The sequence below is a fragment of the Coregonus lavaretus genome (assembly GCF_964263955.1).
Source record: "Coregonus lavaretus genome assembly, chromosome: 1".
In the NCBI taxonomy this organism is placed as follows: domain Eukaryota; kingdom Metazoa; phylum Chordata; class Actinopteri; order Salmoniformes; family Salmonidae; genus Coregonus; species Coregonus lavaretus.
Window position 1 is genome coordinate 70,955,387 of NC_139988.1, and position 21,384 is coordinate 70,976,770.

General features: G+C 42.3%; 1 protein-coding gene across 1 annotated transcript; it reads left to right on the forward strand.

The window, feature by feature from the left end:
- Nucleotides 1-1,139: 1,139 nt before the first annotated feature.
- On the forward strand, nucleotides 1,140-20,116 carry znf281b (zinc finger protein 281b). The gene is made up of 7 exons (XM_084159312.1): nucleotides 1,140-1,245; nucleotides 10,098-10,600; nucleotides 10,858-10,962; nucleotides 11,166-11,289; nucleotides 12,035-12,118; nucleotides 13,408-13,526; nucleotides 17,406-20,116. The coding sequence occupies exons 2-7, from the start codon at nucleotides 10,154-10,156 to the stop codon at nucleotides 19,017-19,019; spliced, it is 2,493 nt and encodes an 830-aa protein (XP_084015438.1). The 5' UTR covers nucleotides 1,140-1,245; nucleotides 10,098-10,153; the 3' UTR covers nucleotides 19,020-20,116.
- The last annotated feature ends 1,268 nt before the right edge of the window (nucleotides 20,117-21,384 follow it).

Genomic DNA, 21,384 nt, shown 5'->3' on the forward strand with positions numbered 1-21,384 from the left:
GACAGGCATGAAGAGGGCATGACAAAGCCTATTCCCCCTCAGGAGACTGAAAAGATTTGGTATGGGTCCTCAAAAAGTTATACATTTTAGTCATTTAGCAGACGCTCTTATCCAGAGCGACTTACAGGAGCAATTAGGGTTAAGTGCCTTGCTCAAGGGCACATCGACAGATTTTTCACCTAGTCGGCTCGGGGATTAGAACCAGTGACCTTTCGGTTACTGGCACAACGCTCTTAACCACTAAGCTACCTGCCGCCCATCGAGAACATCCTGACTGGTTGCAGAGAGAGAGAGAGAGAGAGAGAGAGAGAGAGAGAGAGAGAGAGAGAGAGAGAGAGAGAGAGAGAGAGAGAGAGAGAGAGAGAGAGAGAGAGAGAGAGAGAGAGAGAGAGAGAGAGAGAGAGAGAGACCTAGCCCTTATGATAGAAGAATTCATAAAGGTATTGATTAACTCACTAAATTCAAAATGTTGTGACTTATATCATCAGAAGCCCATCTGTATTTGTTTAATCTACAGTGCAATGATGATTTACCTTACAGAATTACAATTTAACCACAATAAAATACAACTAAATATAGTGGAAATATTCCAGTCAACAATATCGACCTGACAGTGGAAAAGGATGTCACGCGACCTTAGGTCACACTAGCCATCTCTAGGGTATGCAAGTCTGCAGCAACTCTCTTGCCTGTCTCCAGTCGTCACTAGCTTCTATAGCCACAAAGTCATAAACCCAGCACATTTCTACAATTTCTCTTCTTAAAATTTGATTTTAAACCTAACCCTAACCTTATCCCTAACCACACTGCTAATGTCATTCCTAACCCAAACCTTAAACGAAGATCAAAGGGCATTTTTTTTGTTACCAATTTGGACTTTGTGGCTGCGGAATCGGACTTTGTGGCTATCGAAGCTCGTAGAAAGCTCCGAGCTTTCCGGGATCCTTGGGATGTCCCTATCCCATTGAGGATGAAATGTAAAATGGTTAAGTAAGGGTTAAGGTTAGAGTTAATCGTTTATGGTTGGGACGTCCCAAGGACTCTGGAGAGCACTGACCCTAGAGGAAACCCCTGTCTCCTCCTCTCTCACGACCCGTCCGCTCGTTAGACCCATAACTCCCCGCGCCAAGACAAGATGGAAGAAAGCAACAGCCGCAAGACAACAATGTTTTGGCTATAAAACCTCAAAGGAACGAGAAAGGGAAGAAAATACGAACGTTTAAAGCAAATAGCGGTCATGTGTAGGTAAATGTACCTTTACATTTCCATTTAGTTTGGAGTATTTGTTGAAATTATGTCGAGTTCTGTGGAAATGTCAAACGCAAATCGCTTAAACCAGCGAGAGATGCACTCAAAAGCCGAGCATCATTGTTTCTCTGTTGCATGGGCCATAATAATGCGGGGTTTCAGTTGGAGCGGCTAGCTCGTTAGCTTTATCTAGCTGGTAAGCACTAATTTGTCTCTTGGCATCCGTAGTTACTATTTGCAGTATGGGATCTAAAGTTAACTTGCACCGCAAACAGTACGGAATGTATTAATACATGCAGCTGTAATTGCTAGTTATAATTAGCTACAGTTATAGCTAGCTAGTTACTGTAGCTCGACAAATAGGCTCGAACGCCAGAGATGACCAGAATTTCTTTATCGAGCCTCGTCCCAGCCAAGGACAGCAAGCCAATCGTCTTTCATAAACAGGTTAATAAAATGTACTCCTCGCCCACGGTGAGATAATGTCAGTATTTGGGTTTTATTAAGGTCGTGCGAACTGTAAAGCCATTGAATCCCAGGGTAATGTACTGTAATGTTTTGTCAGCATGAGATTAACGTTACTTGGACTTCATAGCTAACATTAACAAAAACTAGCTACTCATTATTGAGCCGTCGCCATCTAGCTTCTATTTTCATAATGTATGAGTTGATTTGTTGTCCTGTGTTATTGTGTTTTAATAGTAATGCATTTATGTGACAAGTGTGTTTTGTATCAACAAAGCTGGCGAGGACATATAGGTAGTAGGTAGGTGGCTACCGTAATTCATTTCATTGTAGCAGGTTTGCTAGCTAGTTAGCTAGCTATTCATCACAAAAGCCCATCCGCTTTCCATATAATTCGATGTCGAGTATCCAAATGGTCGGTTAGACTAAACAATACATTTGCGCCTGAGACGTTCAGGAGCCAGCTGGAATAGTCACCCAACTAGCAGTTTTAACGTTTGATCACATTATGTTACTAAATTCAAGGTGAAATGTTTTGTTTTAGACTAGTTTAGTGGACCGTGTAATTTGATATGCTTATCACAGGCAGTGTCTTCAGCCTGTGGTTCTTATAAATTGTCAATGGCAGCAAATTCATTGTGTTCACATCCCGGGTAATACATTTGAATCAATTGTCAACCAGACAGTGTAATTTGAAAGGGGAAACTAAAATTGCACATTTTACACTGCAACAACGATTTTTGTTTGGCTGCATGCAATATACAAAATGTCGCACGTAACACGTGATTTGGATTATGTTTCAGAAGTAGCCTACATTTGATTGGTGATGATGACTGGCTACACTATTCTTCGCGGGCCTAATGTTATGGTGATGTCTAATTGGTAGCAGGCGAGCACAAGGTCATTTGAGACAGTTAGAATCTTGGGCAACATTTCAAAAGCAGCTCAAACATAGAACATGTAAGAATGAACTATAGACTTTGAATTCTACTGTGAGGATGTACCATAACGCACGCTCTAGAATGCCCTTCAAGCCAATCAGAAATAGGCTTGGTAGTACCCAGGTATTTGGAAATAGCCACGGGATGGGTTTTCAGTAACATCAATACTGTAAACTACTTCTTTGAAGTTTAAAAAAAATATATAATAGTAAATACCTGCAGCCAACTTGTGCAATGTGTTAGATGAAGCAGATTGCATTCTTATTTCACCTAAAGCTTACTTAGTTTCCCAGCACAGTTGAGCCAGTCACGTGTTTGTTTGTAATTATAAACTGGGTGCTATGAGCCCTGAATGCTGATTGGCTGACAGCCATTGTATATCAGACCGTATACCACGGGTATGACAACATTTATTTTTACTGCTCTAATTACGTTGGTAACCAGTCTATAATAGCAATAAGGCACCTCAGGGGTTTGTGGTATATGGCCAATATACCACAGCTAATGGCTGTATCTAGGCACCCTGCGTTGGGTCTAATCCTAGATGCTGATTGGTTAAAACCGCCTTCCAGCCGGTGTCTATTCCACAAGTTACCACCGGCTACATGTATGACGTTAAAATGCCTATTTACTCTGTTCCATCTGACTGCACAATCCACTGTCTCATCAAATTCGATCTCCAGCTGTCCCATAGTAATGAACGTGTCGGGACGAGACAGGCAGGCAGTGTTTCTCAGCCAGTCGAAATCACGAATCAGCTGGCATCATTTTTATGGATACATACAAAGAAATGTCAAATGAAAAAAGGTAAAACGAAACACAGCTAGTTTGCAGTCATTCCAGCTTCAGTTTGAAGTGATTGTGTTAGCTGTGTTGTTGGCTAGCTCCTCTGAACAACAGTGCCCTGACAAGAGAGCACATTTTCTATGCCAGGCAAAATCGCACCTATCATAAAAATAATGTAGCCAGCTACATTTCCTAATGTTTTGCTATAAGTTAATCTTGCATTTTACCATAGAGAAAAAATGCTGGCTACACCGAAAAAAGGACTGGAGAAAAGAAGCTACACATCAGTCGTCAACCTGTCTGCTGATAGAATGCCCGTTCGTGAATTCTCATCCGAGTATAGAAGTGCAACTTAAGCACAAAAATAGTCTGATGCAGAGCAGAAATTACAATAAGAAGCATTTTAGATCTGTGTTTACAAAATGCAGAAAGACATTTCTTGTGCGTTTTTATCTTTTTTTCCTGCGTGAAAATCGCAGAATTAGGCGTAAACACAACCCCTAGTTTAACTTGCTATCAAAGTGGCTGAATTAATAAGGTGACGGGGCATCATATTGTGTTAGCTTTCTGCCATGTTTGAGAAGGTAAAGCCCTTTTGGATGTTATTTATACAGCTGCCACTGCTATCTTGATTTCCTTGCATTTATCTCCTCTCTGTTCTCGGCCTGTCTGCTCCTCCCCCCTCTTCTCAGAGCAGGCAGGCCAGGAAATACAATGACATTGCTAAAGTAGTCAAATATTTAGTAGGAAACAACTGCCAGTATTATCATGTCGTCAGATTTACTTTAGACAGATGGCAATGTTGTCATTAGCTAGCAAAGTTTATCAAAAATAGATAGAAATGCTAACGTTAGCGAGCTATAGTCCGGTGGCCTCCCCTCAATCTTAGCTAGCTAACGTTAAACTGCATCTAATGTCAATCTGGTGACATCAAAAGGTTTTCCTACTAATTATTTGCCTCCTTTTGAATGTCATTCTATTTCCAAGCCACTTTAATGCACTTTTGGTAAAATCTTTATCAGCTCTCATTGACAATGCATTGAGTACAATGCTCAGTTGGACATCAGTCGAAACAGTGTTCAAAACAATATTGTGACAATATGCATTCTATGAATAAGCGGGACGAGATGGAGCCGAGTCCCTTTGCGGAGTTCATTTTTCCAAGGTAATGTACAGAATGTCGGCGTTTATTCCGCTTTTACCACAGTTGCCAAAGAAAACAATACTAAAGGCACACATTTACCAATAGGAGAAAAAAATAGTTTGTATTTATATTTTTACAAGATAATTCATACTTTGTCATCTTTTGGTTGCTAGAGACGCGACCCAGTCGTTTGTTTAGTTAGTTGGATATTTATGGACGCCACCCAGTTGGTCTTTCTACATGTTCCATGGCAACGTTCTTGTCCCTTGCTAGCTAGCCAACTAGCTACGGCTAACACAGTCATGACCTCTGCAGCCAGAGTAACAGCAAAGTTGCTGCATTTGTTTAAGCTGTTTTCTGTTGACATTTATTTGGATACGTCCATAACAATGAGTTTATAATGCCCGATTTTGCCTGCCATAGTGCCTTCCCGTCAGGGCACACGTTGAAACTTCATTATGAGGAGATCACATTGTATATCAAACACTAGGCTAGAAGCTAGCTAAATAGTTTGTTGCTAGCAAACCTGCCAATATGACAACCGAATTCAAAAATATCAGTTGCTGGAAACAGTTGGTCAAACTAGAAACGTGGGAGGATTTGACAGCATAGCGCCACTTGTCATGACTGCAACATAGGGACTGGCGAAATTAATGTTCATCACTCACCACGTTAGGCCATCAAATGCTTTGCAGAAGCAAATCAATACTAGCTAGCTAAGTTTTTCCTCGGTGGATCTGCATTTACAATGTGTCCAATATCAGTTAGTGTGGTTGTTGGTTTATATTTCTGTAACTTTGTAGCAAGTACGGTCTGCATGTGTAGGTGCATATTGCGTCAAGTCCCGATATCTTTTACAACGGTCCCGTTATTTGGTTTTAATGTCCATTCTAGAATGCCCTTCTAACCAATCAGAAACAAGTAATCAACAATGCTGTGGTAAAAACATTTGTAACCACATTTAATTACATTTGCATAGACAATGGATAAACAAGTAGTGGTGGAGAGTCGACTCCAAATGAATCGATTCCTTGACTCCTGGCCCGTTGTAGTTGCCGTAGGCTATTTCCGAGAACAAACTCTTGCGTTATTCACAGCAAATAAAGAGCGAGGGGAGGGGCATAGGTCGGCAACCAGGCAGACAGTCCTAACCATGCATCGGTAATCTCGCAATGCTGTATCTGTCAATTTCTTGGCTTGAAATTTCTCACAAGTTCACTAAAGTAGGGGCTATCAATGAGTAGGCTAAGCTATTCTAGACGCAACGGACCGAAGACTGAACACACACTCACATCTTTCATAGCTAAGATAAAGAGCAGGCAAGGGGGGAGACAGTCAGTCGGAACTGTGCGCGTAGGCTATATCTTTGTAATCTGTATCTCGCATTGTCTTGTCTGAGCTGGCCGCCTGTCAAAACTGAGTAATCGGAGGAGAAGGGGCCAGATGGAAGCCACTCTTCAGTAAAAGGCACATGACAGCCCGCTTGGAGTTTGCAAAAAGGCACCTAAATGACTCTCAGACCATGAGAAACAAGATTCTCTGGTCTGATGAAACCAAGATTAAACTCTTTGGAATGAATGCCAAGCGTCATGTCTGGAGGAAACCAGGCAGCGCTCATCACCTGGCCAATACCATCCCTACGGTGAAGCATGGTGGTGGCAGCATCATACTGTGGGGATGTTTTTCAGCGGCAGGGACTGGGAGACTAGTCAGGATCAAGGGAAAGATGAACGGAGCAAAGTACAGAGAGATCCTTGATGAAATCCTGCTCCCGAGCACTCCGGACCTCAGACTGGGGCGAAGGTTCACCTTCCAACAGGACAACGACCTTTAGCACACAGCCAAGACAACGCAGGAATGGCTTCGGGACAAGTCTCTGAATGTCCTTGAGTGGCCCAGCCAGAGCCTGGACTTGAACCCGATCGAACATCTCTGGAGAGACCTGAAAATAGCTGTGCAGTGACGCTGCTCATCCAACCTGACAGAGCTTGAGAGGATCTGCAGAGAAGAATGGGAGAAACTCCCCAAATACAGGTGTGCCAAGCTTGTAGCGTCATACCCAAGAAGACTCGAGGCTGTAATCACTGCCAAAGGTGCTTCAACAAAGTACTGAGTAAAGGGTCTAAATACCTATGTAAATGTGTTATTTATATTTAATACATTTGCAAAAATTTCTACGGACCTGTTTTTACGTCGTCATTATGGGGTATTGTGTGTAGACGGGGGGGGGGGGGGACAATTTAATCCATTTTAGAGTAAGGCTGTAATGTACACATTTTAGGAAAAAGTCAAGGGGTCTGAATACTTTCCGAATGCACTGTATAAGAAGCCTACTAATGATAATGACATTACTTATTATAATGATCATAATAATTGTAATAACAATAAGGAGTTCAAGAAAAACGAATGTATAGGAGCTAGAGCTGCGTGAATATTTTCAACCAGTTGACTCGAATGGAGTCAGCCCAAGTCGCATACTCCCTTTTAAAGACCTTTGCTTGAAAAATTTGAAAAATCCCACAATAGCATTGTTTGTCCCTCTTGAGACACCAGAGCCAGAATAGTCAGCCAATCTAAGATAACTCAAGAAATCTGTCATTACTTTTGATGTTTTTGCAGAGTAGATCTTAGTCGCACAATTTTACATCTAACTAAGATGCAGTATTTCTCAAGTGGAAACATTTGCATGAAAATGAGTATCGTTGAATGACAAACACTTAATTTAAGAATTTCTACTGTTGACCAACGAATGGCCGTAGACTAAAGCTCCCGAACTTGGGCTTGCCTCAAGAATTTTTTTTGTTTACACGAACAGCCGTTGTGTGCACGAAACACATGTTGTTTTGGATGGGAGCATGCAGACACCTTAAAGAAAGAATCCACCCAAAACCACTAATTCCTATAATTTAAGTGAGAACGATATTTTTTGTCAACAAATGTTACATTTTGTTGTTAAGGTTGGTAGCAACATGAGAATTGTTGTGGAAATCTGTTGCAGCTTAAGTCGACTACAAAACCCACAATGCAATGCGCTCTATGGGCTGGCTAGCTATTAAATGTAGCTACTCACAGTAATACCAAATTCAATATCAGCATGTGGAGTAGCTAGTTAGCTGTACAATTGCCTAAACAAACTGCACTGTTAATTTAGGAATCTACAATCTCACCATGTTCAACCTGCAGATCGATGTGCCTCAGAGTGGAGTCTGACATTCGCAACGACACCATGCAGTGCACCCTGGACTGAAGAGGCAGACAAATAACAGAAATGTGTTTAGGGCCTCTGTTAAATTACACATTTCTCGAGGTAGGAATTTTTCAAATATGATCAATGGCTTATTCGAGAGACAACCTCCCGCGTTATGACATCGGACAGTATTGAAATCTGACATGTATGATAGATGTTTTCGCAATCTAAAAGTCAAATTCCTATTAACTTCCAGTGTAGTGAGAGCGGCGTTATCACAATGCTACGTCATATCTGCCAAATTTCTGCCTGCTTAAACGGTAATAGCTCAGATAAACATGAAATGACCCAGGGAATCGATAAGAGTCGCTCAGATTCACAAAAACAAGATGGGTTAATCTTTTTTCTGTCTCAATATCAAGCTACATTCCTATTTGATATTAAGGTCAGACTGCAGGGGATGTCCACTGTTGGACTAGATTAGTGCCTATCTGAACATTGGTGTGCAGGGCAAGCATAGCCTACAGTTGCCCATTCCTAGACGCTAACTACCTTTAGTGTGTATTCATCAAGGTATCTTTTGGCCGGGGGAGTTTTGTTAAGAGCCCTGACGCTCTGGCTGACAGTTAACACACATCGCTTGCGGTACCGTTTTGGAAACATAAGGAATGTATCTTTCATATAAACAAGAAATCATTTTCACCAAAAAAGAGGTTAAATTACTACACAACTTTTTTTTTTTAGGGTTAGTTGTTCCCACACTGCCATATCTCTGTGTTACAGCGCTTGTTTACGGAAGACAGAGGCGACCATCTGTGCTAATTTAAGGGAAAGCATAACTGGGAAGTGTGGTTTTACAGCCTTATGGAGCTGTGAAACCCTGCTACAATAAGTGTATCTTTTTTATTTTAAAGATTATTTAGCTGATAGGAAAGAATTTCCATATGTTTCGAGAACTGCATCGCAAGTGTTGATTATTGACGTTTCTAAACGTTAAAACAGAGCATTGGGATTGTAGTTCACATGGTCCCACCAGTAAGTGGTGCTTATAGCTGAGAACCCTTGGGATAAGGCAGAATGCCTTGTTAATGCATTGGGTTTTCGAGAGCAAACTCTTCAGCACCATTTTTATTAGGCTGATATTCTATTCAGACTGGCACAGCTGCTGGCCTTGGTCCATTGTTGGGAGCATGCTGCCAGCAGTCAAGAGGTTAAGCTTTGCTTTAGCTTAAGTCGTTTCTTTAATCTTTGTTTAATCTTTGTTGACCCGGTGAGAGAGACTTAGCACGGCTAGTAATGGCCTTGATTTTGCTGCGGTGCTGTGAATCTTATATGACATGGATCACGCATGTCGCTCCCCTTGCGCTTTGCACGATAACACTGGACTAGGCAATTTAGTCATATGTCCCTGCTTTAACGGTGGAGTTATTTTGCCCTCTTTAATCATGGCAATTTTATTTAGCCATAGCAGCCTGGCATTTGGAAATGTGGGTTATCCTACATGGAACATTAGACAATTATATTACTTAAAGTAAACAAGAAGCAGGGTGTTTATAAGGTCTTCAAAGGAGCCACAACACAGTTTTTGCTTGATAACCATAACCCAGCCACTATATCATAGCCTCACTCCGTAGAAATAGAACTACTCACGCGTCCTGTTCCAGATAGGCAAATCCCAATAAATCCAATCAAGTAATTAATGGATGACTGGGGAAATGTAGAGCACGCTGACTCCACCTGGGACCAGTCTAGCCCTAAGGTCAGGGTTAAACCAAAACCTTACAAGATTGTAGGCTTGCAGCCTATATCTTCCACGGTGTAACTGTTTTTTTTTCTTTTCTCTCATGCAAAAAAACACATGAGAAAACAACTTGTCTAATATATTATCTCAACTCAAGATGTAGAAAAATCTGTCGGCGAGCCCTTGCGCAAGGCACTTAAAGAGAAATTTCACAATTTTTCAACTTCATCTCCAGCATCACCCCAACATCAACATGTGAAAATAGTACATTTCAATTTTTTGTAGTAAAAAAGATAGAGGTAGATAAGTGTTTCCAATGACATCAGCTAATTAGTAGGCAATGCCTACTCATAATTGGTTAAAATCAATGATGTCAATGATGTTCCTCTTTTTCCCCAGAAAACATAGAAACATGCCATTTTCACAGGTGGTGCTGGAGATGATGAATATGAAGTTGAACAATTGTGAAATTTCACTTTAACCCTAATTAATCCTCTAAGTTGCTCTGGATAAGAGCATCTGCTAAATAACAATTGTAAAACTGATATTGTGGAGCTATACTTAGCCTCCTCCCTTCTCTTCCAGGACATCCCCACTTGGCCCCATTTAGTGTTTCCCCTTTCTGCACGTGCTGACCAACCATGAGTATTATCCAAGACAAGCTAGGCAACGAGTTTCTGCGAGGCAATGGGGGCATGGACCCCAACTTTGCCCCGGGCATGCTCATGTTCAGCCACCTGCCGCCCGTCACCAGCTTCACCCGCCTGGCCTCGCAGTCGGTCATGGGGGGCGACCTTCCCCAGGAGATGATCCTGAAGAAGGAGCGCGACTCGCCACCCAACGCCCACGGCTTCCTCCACGGCATGGGCATCAAGCAAGAGCGGATGAGTGAACTGGATTACCGCATGCCCCTTTATAGCGGAGGTGGCGGGGGAGGAGGGCTGGGTGGCAGCTGTGGCGGAGGAGGAGGGGGCGTGGGTAAGGGCAACGAGATGATGGAGATGCAGTTTGGTGGAGGCCACCACCACAACCATCAGAACATGCTCCTGCACGACCTCAGCCACGGCGATGTCCGAATGGGAGAGCCGGTGAGGGAGCCATGTTTATTTTTTAATGTTGTAGTTTTAGTGGCTGAAAGGGGGCCTCCTCAATAGATATATTCTGTAGAGTTAATCCATGTATGCTTTGATCTTTTTGTCTTTGGGACTCCCTCTGTAAAGATCAAAATTAGTTATCAGTATAGCACCTATCGCTCCTTTGAGAATATTCAAACTGTGCATGAGGTATCACATCATAAGAACGTATCTGTTTACATGGCCAACCTCCTCCTCTGCTTTGTCCTCAGATGTCTGGAATACCAGAGAAAGGGCCAAAAGAGTCGTCGGGAAGAAGAAGGAAGAGCAACAGCGATGGGGAGGGGAAAGCCAGAAGAAAACGTGGAGAACCCAAGGTAGAACACAACACATCTCTAGCATTTACATTAATAATGCGTTTTAGAATCAAAGCTACCATAAAGTCACACAACAGTTCAGTTTTGCTGTGGTCAGCTCATGTTAACAACAGTTTGCCCCTTAAACAACATGTTGTTAAAACTTCGATGTAAAATTGCAATCGGGTTATTCTGACCTTTCATTCTGTCCCGTCCCCGCACAGGCCATGATGCTGGACGGCGGGGGGACCGGCCTGTCTCCCAACTCCAAACCGCACATCTGCGAGCACTGCAACGCTGCCTTCCGCAGCTCCTACCATCTCCGCAGACACGTGCTCATCCACACAGGTGAGAGGCTTTCAGTGCTTTCTGCATGGGAATTATTTTGTTCATTAGGTGCATTCGTTTTAGCTTGACCGTTGCACCGGGTGGCTGGAGTGTGCACTTTTTAGATCATTCTATTGGTCCTAAAGTGAAATCCTCACCCACCCAAGGCACAGGGTGAGCTAAAACGAATGCATCCAATATCACTGATGTGAGTAGCACGGATGACATTTGTTTGATGTTACAAAAATCCTGTAAATGCAGAGGTAATCATAAGGACTGATGCTACAAATATCCTGTCAATGCTGAGGTAATCTAAATCAAACATTTCTTGCTGGAGGTTTGACTCATTGTCGCGGTGAGAAATTCTGTTTTATAATTTTTATTTAAACGGAATGTTCAGCCAAATTACAAATGTGTGTGTGTATATATACATTTCTTTACCTTGAAAGTGGTCTATGGACAAGGAGAGAATGCAATCCACGCTTTGGTTTCGGTAAACAAGACACTGCCCCCAAAGTGTTTTATTGCCGATTTTGTCCAAAGACTACTTTCAAGGTAAGGGAACAAATATAAATGTGTTATTTGGCTGAACTATCCCCTTTAGGATTTCACTGTTTAACTTACCCTAACGTGTTTGCTTCTTCTGCAGTGTTAATCCAAAAAGTCAAATTGAATGAACTGACACTTGAATAAAGCCAACTTCTGCTTTCCCCCACTGATAGTCAATTAATGTGGAGAGTGGGTGATTGTATTTTTGATCGCACAGGTGAGAGGCCTTTCCGGTGCAGTCAGTGTAACATGAGCTTTATCCAGAAGTACCTGCTGCAGCGGCACGAAAAGATCCACAGCGGTGAGTCTTGACCTATGACAGCCAGCGCTGTGGTCAATTCCATTTCAATTTAGTCAATTCAGGAAGTAAAGGGAAATTCAGAGACATTTGAATTGAAATTTCAGTTTACTTCCTGAATTGAAATGATGCCAGCATGCCATTTATTTATTTATTTATTTATTTATTTATTTATATATATATATATATATATATATAGATATAGTACCAGTCAAAAGGTTGTACACACCTACTCATTCAAGGGTTTTTCTTTATTTTTTACTATTTTCTACATTGTAGAATAATAGTGAAGACATCACAACGATGAAATAACACATAGAATCATGTAGTAACCAAAAAGGTGTTAAACAAATCAAAATATATCACTCTCCTTCTTGGTAAAATAGCCCTTACACAGCCTGGAGGTGTGTTGGGGGCATTGTCCAGACCAAAGGACAAATTTCCACTGGTATAATGTCCATTGCTCATGTTTCTTGGCCCAAGCAAGTCCCTTCTTCTTATTGATGTCCATTAGTAGTGGTTTCTTTGCAGCAATTCGACCATGAAGGCCTGATTCACAAAGTCTCCTCTGAACAGTTGATGTTGAGATGTGTCTGTTACTTGAACTCTGTGAAGCATTTATTTGGGCTGCAATTTCTGAGGCAAGTAACTCTAATGAACTCATCCATTCCTGTGGCGGTCCTCATGAGAGCCAATTTCATCATAGCGCTTGATGGTTTTTGCGACTGCACTTGAAGAAACTTTCGAAGTCCTTGAAATGTTCCGAATTGACTGACCTTCATGTCTTAAAGTAATGATGGACTGTCATTTCTCTTTGATTATTTGAGCTGTTCTTGCCATATTATGGACTTGGTATTTTACCAAATAGGGCTATCTTCTGTATACCCCACCCCCCCCCCCCCCCACCCCCTACCTTGTCACAACACAACTGATTGGCTCAAATGCATTAAGAAGGAAAGAAATTCCACAAATTAACTTTTAAGAAGGCACACCTGTTAAATGAAATGCATTCCAGGTGACTACCTCATGAAGCTGGTTGAGAGAATGCCGAGAGTGTGCAAAGCTGTCAAGGCAAAGGGTGGCTATTTGAAGAATCTCAAATATAAAATATATTTTGATTTGTTAAACACTTTTTGGTTACTACATGATTCCAGGTTATTTAATAGTTTTGATGTCTTCACTATTATTCCACAATATAGAAAATAGTAAAAATAAAGAAAAACCCTTGAATGAGTAGGTGTTCTAACACTTTTGACCTGTAGTGTGTGTGTGTGTATATATTCATTCCTCAGGAGAGAAGCCCTTCAGCTGTGACCAGTGTAACATGTGCTTCATCCAGAAGTACCACATGGAGCGACACAAGAGGACCCACAGCGGAGAGAAGCCATACAGATGTGACACCTGCCAACAGGTCAGTCAGTCACAAGGGTAACTAGGTTTTACCCTCAAAGCAGATAAACAGATTTTTGATTGGCAACCGACCTGTGTTCAAATTAGGGTATTTCAATTACTTTCAAACACATTTCGAGGTAAGTTTTTGAAAAAATGTAGGTGAATATTGGAATGTATTTGGAAATAATGTGTATTTTCAAATACAAATATGTAGCCCTTTACACTCACAACAGGTATACAGGTTGAAAATGGCAGATTTGGTTACTGATAAGCGCCTAAATTGGAACACAGTAGCTGTACAGTAATATGCTGTACATGAAGTCAGAACTCAGGGTCTCCGCTTTACAGCGATGTATGGGATTCAACTGACAGCCATTCTAAACTGACAGCCATTCTAAACTTGAGCACTACTCGCAAAAAGAATATGCCCCCATCCCTCCTGCTAATTGGAATACTTTTGCGAATGTTTTGTTGTCTGAGTGAGGGGAATGCTCTAAATCAGTGTTCTGAGACGTTGTGAATTATTTTTAAAAAACACCGCTTTGATGTGATACACGCAAACCACACATCCGTGAGTCCAACATATTATACAACTTGTAATTTGCAATATCAACATTTATGATCGCTATGTTTGAACAGTTACAAGGATGACATGGCATCATACCCTGGGTTCTTCTGAACAGAATGAGCCTATGTTTGTCGTATTGTAAAGGAAATTAGCAGTGGAACACGCACCAAAATGCACTCATGACTCCATTCTATTCCCAACAGAAATAATGTGTCTCTGAACTTCTTTGTGAAAACCTAACACTGTAAGATCATTTTGTATAACTTAGCTAGTAGGGATGGGCATTTGAAATGTTTTGAGTGTTCATGTACTCAAATGACAAAAGTGTGCTTTTATTTATATATATATAATGAAACGGAAACAGATAATGAATCATAATTGCTAAATTGCCTCATAGACACTGAGTGTACAAAACATTAGGAACAACTGCTCTTTCCATGACAGACTGACCAGGTGAAAGCTATGATCCCTTATTGATGTAATTTGTTAAATCCACTTCAATCAGTGTAGATGAAGGGGAGGAGACAGGTGAAAAAAATGATTTTTAAGCCTTGAGACAATTGATACATGGATTGTGTATGTGTGCCATTGAGCGGGTGAATGGGCAAGACAAAATATTTAAGAGTCTGTGAACGGGGTATGGTAGTAGGTGCCAAGCACACCGGTTTGAGTGTTTTAAGAACTGCAACGCTGCTGGGTTTTTCACGCTCAACATTTTCCCGTGTGTATCAAGAATGGTCCATAACTCAAAGGACATCCAGCCAACTTGAAACAACTGTGAGAAGCATTGGAGTCAACATGGGCCAACATCCCTGTCGAACGCTTTCGACACCTTGTAGTCCATGCCCCAACGAATTGAGGCTGTTTTGAGGTTAATAGGGGGTGCAACTCAATATTACGGTGTTCCTAATGTTTTGTACACTCAGTCAATAAAGAAACAAGTGCCATTTTAAGATTCATTTATTGAAACCATAATATCAACTGGTTATATTATGAACACAATCTTCAAAAAGGTAGTAACCTCAGCAGTGGCGCTTGCTTGTAGAAGCCTATGGCTGTGCAATGGCATAGCATTGTTTTGTTAATTTAGTAGACAATACCCTCTTATTTCCCGAGCACTTATCACAGTCGACACATCTATTTTATAATAAAAAAACATGATGTAATATAACAGAATAAAATAGAACAGAATAGTGCGAAGTGATGCGCATCTCGCGTCTGGAACAGTTATTCTCAAAGAGTGATCATTTGAAACAGGGCTCAATTTGGTGAGTTGAAAGACCACATTTTTCAGGGTCACAAACAAATCTGTCTTTTCGATATACCGATGTTTGATTTAGTTCATTCTGCCTGTTCTTTTGGAATTTTCTAAATGGATTAATAATTCCACATTGAACTGTGGGATGAAATATGTTTGGTGAGTAGGCCTAGGCATAATGATTCTGATGAAAATACGCTCTTTGTCAAACGAATGTTTCTGCATATTTTCACTGTGGAACCTGTATGTTTAGGGGGGGGATATAGCTTAGGCTAACCAATTCTAAATGGCACTAGCAGTTTGCAAAGTAGGGTCGCCACAAACCCCTGCTTTTTCTACAATTTCTCTTCTTACAGTCTGATTTTAAACCTAACCTTAACCACACTGCTAAACGTATTACTAATCCTAACCTGAATTGATGACCAAAAAGCTCATTTTTGTTTTTATAAATTTTTACAATATAGGCAATTTTGACTTTGTGGCTGTGGTAACTGGTGACAATTGCAAAGTAGCCTAAGCGGAAAATTATGCAATTATTCCAAAACTGCAGCTCATTGTTGGAACACGCATTTCCTTACTTCAGTCAACCAGTCCATTTTGAATTTGTGATAAAACTGTCATTTGGCATGGAATGCTTGTGTATCCCATCGTTTTAATAGGCATTTATTTCTGTAGGCGCACTCAGCACGCGTGTGTAGCTGGAGCGGTCGGAACGCAATTGAGTGAGACGCTGAGGGGAAAGGGACTTTAGGGAGAACTGTGTGATGCTTGGTTTCTTTTTTGTTGTCCCGTAAATGCACATCTACAAATGGAACACTAAGCAAATTAATGTTGTCTTCAAGACAACATTTAGAGCAAATAGTTTTACAGTAGTTGAAAATAATGTGATCTCTGGTTAAAGATCGAGTTTTTATGTCCGTTTGAGTACTTGATTACTCATGCCCATCCCTATTAGCTAGTCATGTTGGCAATAGAATAAGCTTTCACCTGACCCAGATTGCAATTTTATAATGGACCGTTTTTGTATTGCATAAACAACAACAGTATTGTGATGGTATGGATGCAGGGCTGTGTTCCAAACAAACGACAAGTGTCCTTGCATCAGTTTCTCACTGGCACAGCTAGGAGAACTCAAAAGCACCTAATAGTTGAAGATTCTTTCCTTGAGTCTTAAAAGGAATTGTGCACAATTCGGAAAGGTGTGTGTGTGTGGCTATGTGGAGACACCAGTTAGACCTCTCAATGTTGCACCTACCCCAAGTCTCCATGAATATTCTTACTATGTTACTGAATGTATCCAGGGTAATTTCAGATTTAGTTATTGACTAATGCTGCGAAAAGTACAGTAAATGTACTGGATTCAGTCTTGTGGTGAGGTCAGGTGAACTGTTGTGGATTTCCAAAGTGTTCCCTTTCAATTGCTACCATGATTATACATATGCTTCTCATATTTCTTCTGTTAAAAACATTTCCATTTTCATATTTCTTCTGTTAAAAACATTTCAATTTGGGCCTATCCATATAGGGCAATTCCCATGAGTGTAAAGGTTTAAATACTCCATGCATTTGAACCAAGGTCTGCTTGGTCCTAGGCGTATTTGAAATAATGTATTTGGAAGTAAGTATTTGAAAATAGTTACAGCTATTTATAGGAATTTATTTGAAAATACTATATAATACGTAAAATAGAAGTAGCTGATTTGGCCACATTATTTGAAAATACTAAAATACTTATTTTCTATGTATTTAAAGAGCAAATACTTGAATACACATTTATTTTGAACCCAGGTCTGATTGACAATAGTTATTGATGTCAGTTCTTGATGTTAGACTGATGTTTGCAGTTTATCTTAATCTAGCATGTGTTTGCTCAAAATATCATGGGTACTCCACACTGTTTGATGCTTGCAACGTGCTCTGTCATCACAGACGTTTCAAACCGTAGTGCTTTGTCGAGCGCTTTGGGTGCATCTAACAGTGGGCCGATGCATTTTGCTGTCATTGATCCATTTGCTCTATCCAGTGACTAGAAAGTTTTAAAATACTGTGTATCTCCCCCGTTCCCCCTGTAGTTTTTCTCGAGGACGGACCGGTTATTAAAGCACAAGCGGACCTGCGGAGAAGCCATAAAGAAGGGCCTGGACCCCAGCATGCTGGAGCTTGCCCACGGAGACATGGGCCAGGGCAACTACTCACTCACTCAGGGAAACGCTACCGCCACCTCGGCATGCAAGAGAGGCAAGTCCAAAAATGTAGGCGAGGGCGGCGATCGTAAGCGTAAGAAGGCTGCTGCCACCACCGCGTCATCCGGGGGCCTGCAGGACTACGGCATGGAGTGCGCCGGCCCCAGCCTGCAGGGCCGCTCACCCAAGCTGGTGTTCAAGAAGGCCAAGAAGGGCCTCCTCCCCATGGAGGATGGGGGGCAGAAGCTGCTGTCTCAGAAGCAGGGCTCCATGGAGCTGGCGGGGGGCTCAGGGCTAGACGCCATGGGCCTCCTCCAGGGTTCCTCCAGCGGTGGCGCAAAACGGGGCCCATCAGCCACAAGCAACAACTACGACGACGCCATGCAGTTTGTGAAGAAGCGGCGCTACCTCCAACACATGGCCAACAACGACTACGCAGCGCCATCCCTCCACATGGGCCAGCCCCATGCCAGCAGCGTGATCCAAGGATCGCTGGGACACCACAACGAGCCCACCCTGGCCATGCTGGACACCTCACCCCTGGACCTCAAGCACCACGACAAGTCGGTCATCCCGGACGAGGTGCTCCAGAGCCTGCTGGACCACTACAGCCACAAATCGGAAGGCACGCACCACCATCACCACGATGTGAACTTTGACCTCTCGGACCACAGCGGCCCGCACCACGTGACCCTGCAGCCGGCGGCCCCTGTCACCCCAGAGCTGGACGTCGACTCGCCCAACGGCGGCGACAAGCAGGTGGTCATGAGCGAGTACTCCAAGTTCCTGCTGCAGGCCCTGGAGCGCACCAGCCACAGCGGACCCTTCCCCACGCTGGTCCCCAGCGGGCCCTTCCCTTTGCTCTCCAGCACCTCCAGCCCCACGGGGCCTCTCTTCTCCGACAAGCATATCTACACTACATCTCCGCTGGAGTGCGGCTACCAGCCCGCCGTCTCCTCGCCGCTGCCCATCCCCTCCATCTCCTCTTCTTCCTCCTCCTTGTCCTCCTCTAAGTCCCACTACAGCATGGTGGTGGGCTCCCCCTCCCAGCCGGCCTTCCACCTCAGCAACCTGGAGGTGGCTGGCCACCAGCAGCTCACCCCGTCTCAGGAGCTCACCGAGCAGCTGGAGAAGCAGCACCACTCCCCCGGGTTCCAGCTCATGCCTCAGGAGCTGACGGCCACCGGTGGAGCCCCCAAGGAGCAGGGGGCCAAGGGCAACGGGAGCAACGGCACCAATGGCTCCGGCAGCTACTCCGACCTGATCACGCCCAAGGAAATGGACCTGCGGGCCACCTACCAGATCGAAAACTTCGCCCAGGCCTTCGGTTCCCAATTTAAGTCGGGCTGCCACACCCCGCTGGGCTACAGCACTGGGGCCGAGGTCGATCAACGAATACGAACTCCCGTGTCAGAATTCTCAGGGTATACCAGTTTGTTAGCTGACGTCAGTGAGCCAGTAAGTACAGGATCGAAAACCCCAACAAGCCAAAGTTTCAGGTAAGGGTTAAAATGAGGTGAACCTAGTTGCGGGTCTTGTATTTTTCTTTGTGTCCCTATACCCCTCTACATTTTGTTCTTGTAGCGAGGTCAATTTTTTTAAAACACTGCCATTAAATGTTGATAATGAGAACTCTACCAGGGGAAGGTCTTCAAGGCCTCAAATGCAATTTTTTATATTCCTTTAAAAAAAATCTGTATTTAGTCTTTATTTTGTTAGTGTAGTTGGTATGATATGAACGTAAACGTAGATTTTAATGTAATTTAAAAATTAGGGGTTAGCTAAGCTTGATCATTTTTATTTTTGAACTCTTGTTTTACCAATCATCATACAGTTGTAAAGTAATAATGAATGATGTTGATAATTACAATAATAATAAGGTGGTGGCAGGGAAAGGCCCAGAATTCAAATGGCAAAAAAAGTTATATTGTCTGTTACAAGAATCGTATTACTCAGGTATTAAGGAAAAATTGTGTAATAAGGAAAACTTTGTATAATGAGATGCAATTAGCACACTTTTTACAAGTGTACTTTGAGACTACAAAGCTTTGTTACTATTTATCCCTCGAGGAGGGGGAAACAAAAAGACAAACAAATTCAACGGATCTTCCTGTTCAGTTTTCTTTGTCATTGAACAACCCTTTCCGCGACGTGTAGCTGTGTAGAGATTATGGTACTTCTGTGTCAATGTGAAAATGACTGCTCGCATTTCCTCCGCAAAGGGCCACATGTAAAACACACGCTAACATGGATATTTATACACTCAAGAACTCATAGTGCACACAGTCCAGCCTCAACGGAAAGCAGTTTCAACCCGATAACCTTTTTTTGTATATATAAGTGATGTTTGTCTAGCCATGCACCTTTGGATGCCCCCTTCAATGGCCCGTGACAAGGAAATGCGCTGGCCCCATTGGTGACATTTCAACTATATTGTCTCATTGTTACTGGGTTCCACTCCACTCCTGTCTGTTACTTTTTTTGTCAGTGGAAATCAAACAAGCACTTTTAAAAACAAAATCGTAATTGAAAACTAAAAACAGCCCAACTCAATTAAGGATGCGCAAAACAAAGCCATTTTCTTATTGAAGAAGATAACTGTGAACGGGGGTGGGTGGGATAGGGTGGTTTGTTGTTCTGTAGGGAGGGTTAGACGGGTTGAATGGACATGGGCATTGAGATGTATTTTTGTTTTAGTCTTTTTGACGGTTTGGTCAGGTGGAGGGGTTGTACAAATGATGATTTGCCATAATTGTATGTAACCCAATGTTCTGAGAATACCTCTGTATTGATACTGAACAAAAATATAAACGCAACATGAAACAATTTCAAAGATTTTACTGAGTTACAGTTCATATAAGGAAATCAGTCAATTGAAATGAATTCATTAGGCCCTAATCTATGGATTTCACATGACTGGGCAGGTGTACAACCATGGGTGGGCCTGGGAGGGCATAGACCCACCCACTGGGGAGCCAGGCCCTGCCAATCAGAATGAGTTTTTCCCCACAAAAGGGCCAGATGTGGAGGTCCTGGGCTGGCTTGGTTACACGTGGTCTGCAGTTGTGAGGACGGTTGGACGTACTGCCAAATTATCTAAAACGACGTTTGATGCAGCTTATAGTAGAGAAATAAACATTACATTCTCTGGCAACGACACTGGTGGACATTCCTGCAGTCAGCATGCCAATTCCACGCTTTCTCAACTTGAGACATCTGTGGCATTGTTGTGACAATGTGACAACTGCACATTTTAGTGGCCTTTTATTGTCCCCAGCACAAGGTGCACCTGTGTAATGATCATGCTGTTTAATCAGCTTCTTGATATGCCACACCTGTCAGGTGATTATTTTGGTAAAGGAGAAATGCTCACTAACAGGGATGTACACAAATGTGTGCACAAATTGAGAGAGTTAAGCCTTTTGTGCGTATGGAACATTTCTGGGATTTTTTTATTTCAGGTCATGAAACATGGGACCAACACTTTACATGTTGCGTTTTATATTGTTGTTCAGTGTAAATTGTTTTGAGAGGGGGCCGATAATATGCTGCAACACCCCTTTTTTTTATTCCCACTGATGTACTAAGACTCTACTGGATGCAAAAACTATTTTCCCTTTATTTATTTGTAACCTAGCAAGAGTCTTTTTGCAGGATGTTTTGGAATTGCAAGTATTCACTGTACCTCAATCTGTCTTTATCCTATGAAATCAGGCCTGATACATAACAATTGCCTCAAACATACAGGCTCAACATTACTATATATATATATATATATATATATATCTCCCCAAAGAAATGCATTCTTCAAATTTTGCAAGAATAAACAATGGCCTTCTTTGTCTTCCGCAGCTCAAGCCATTCTCTC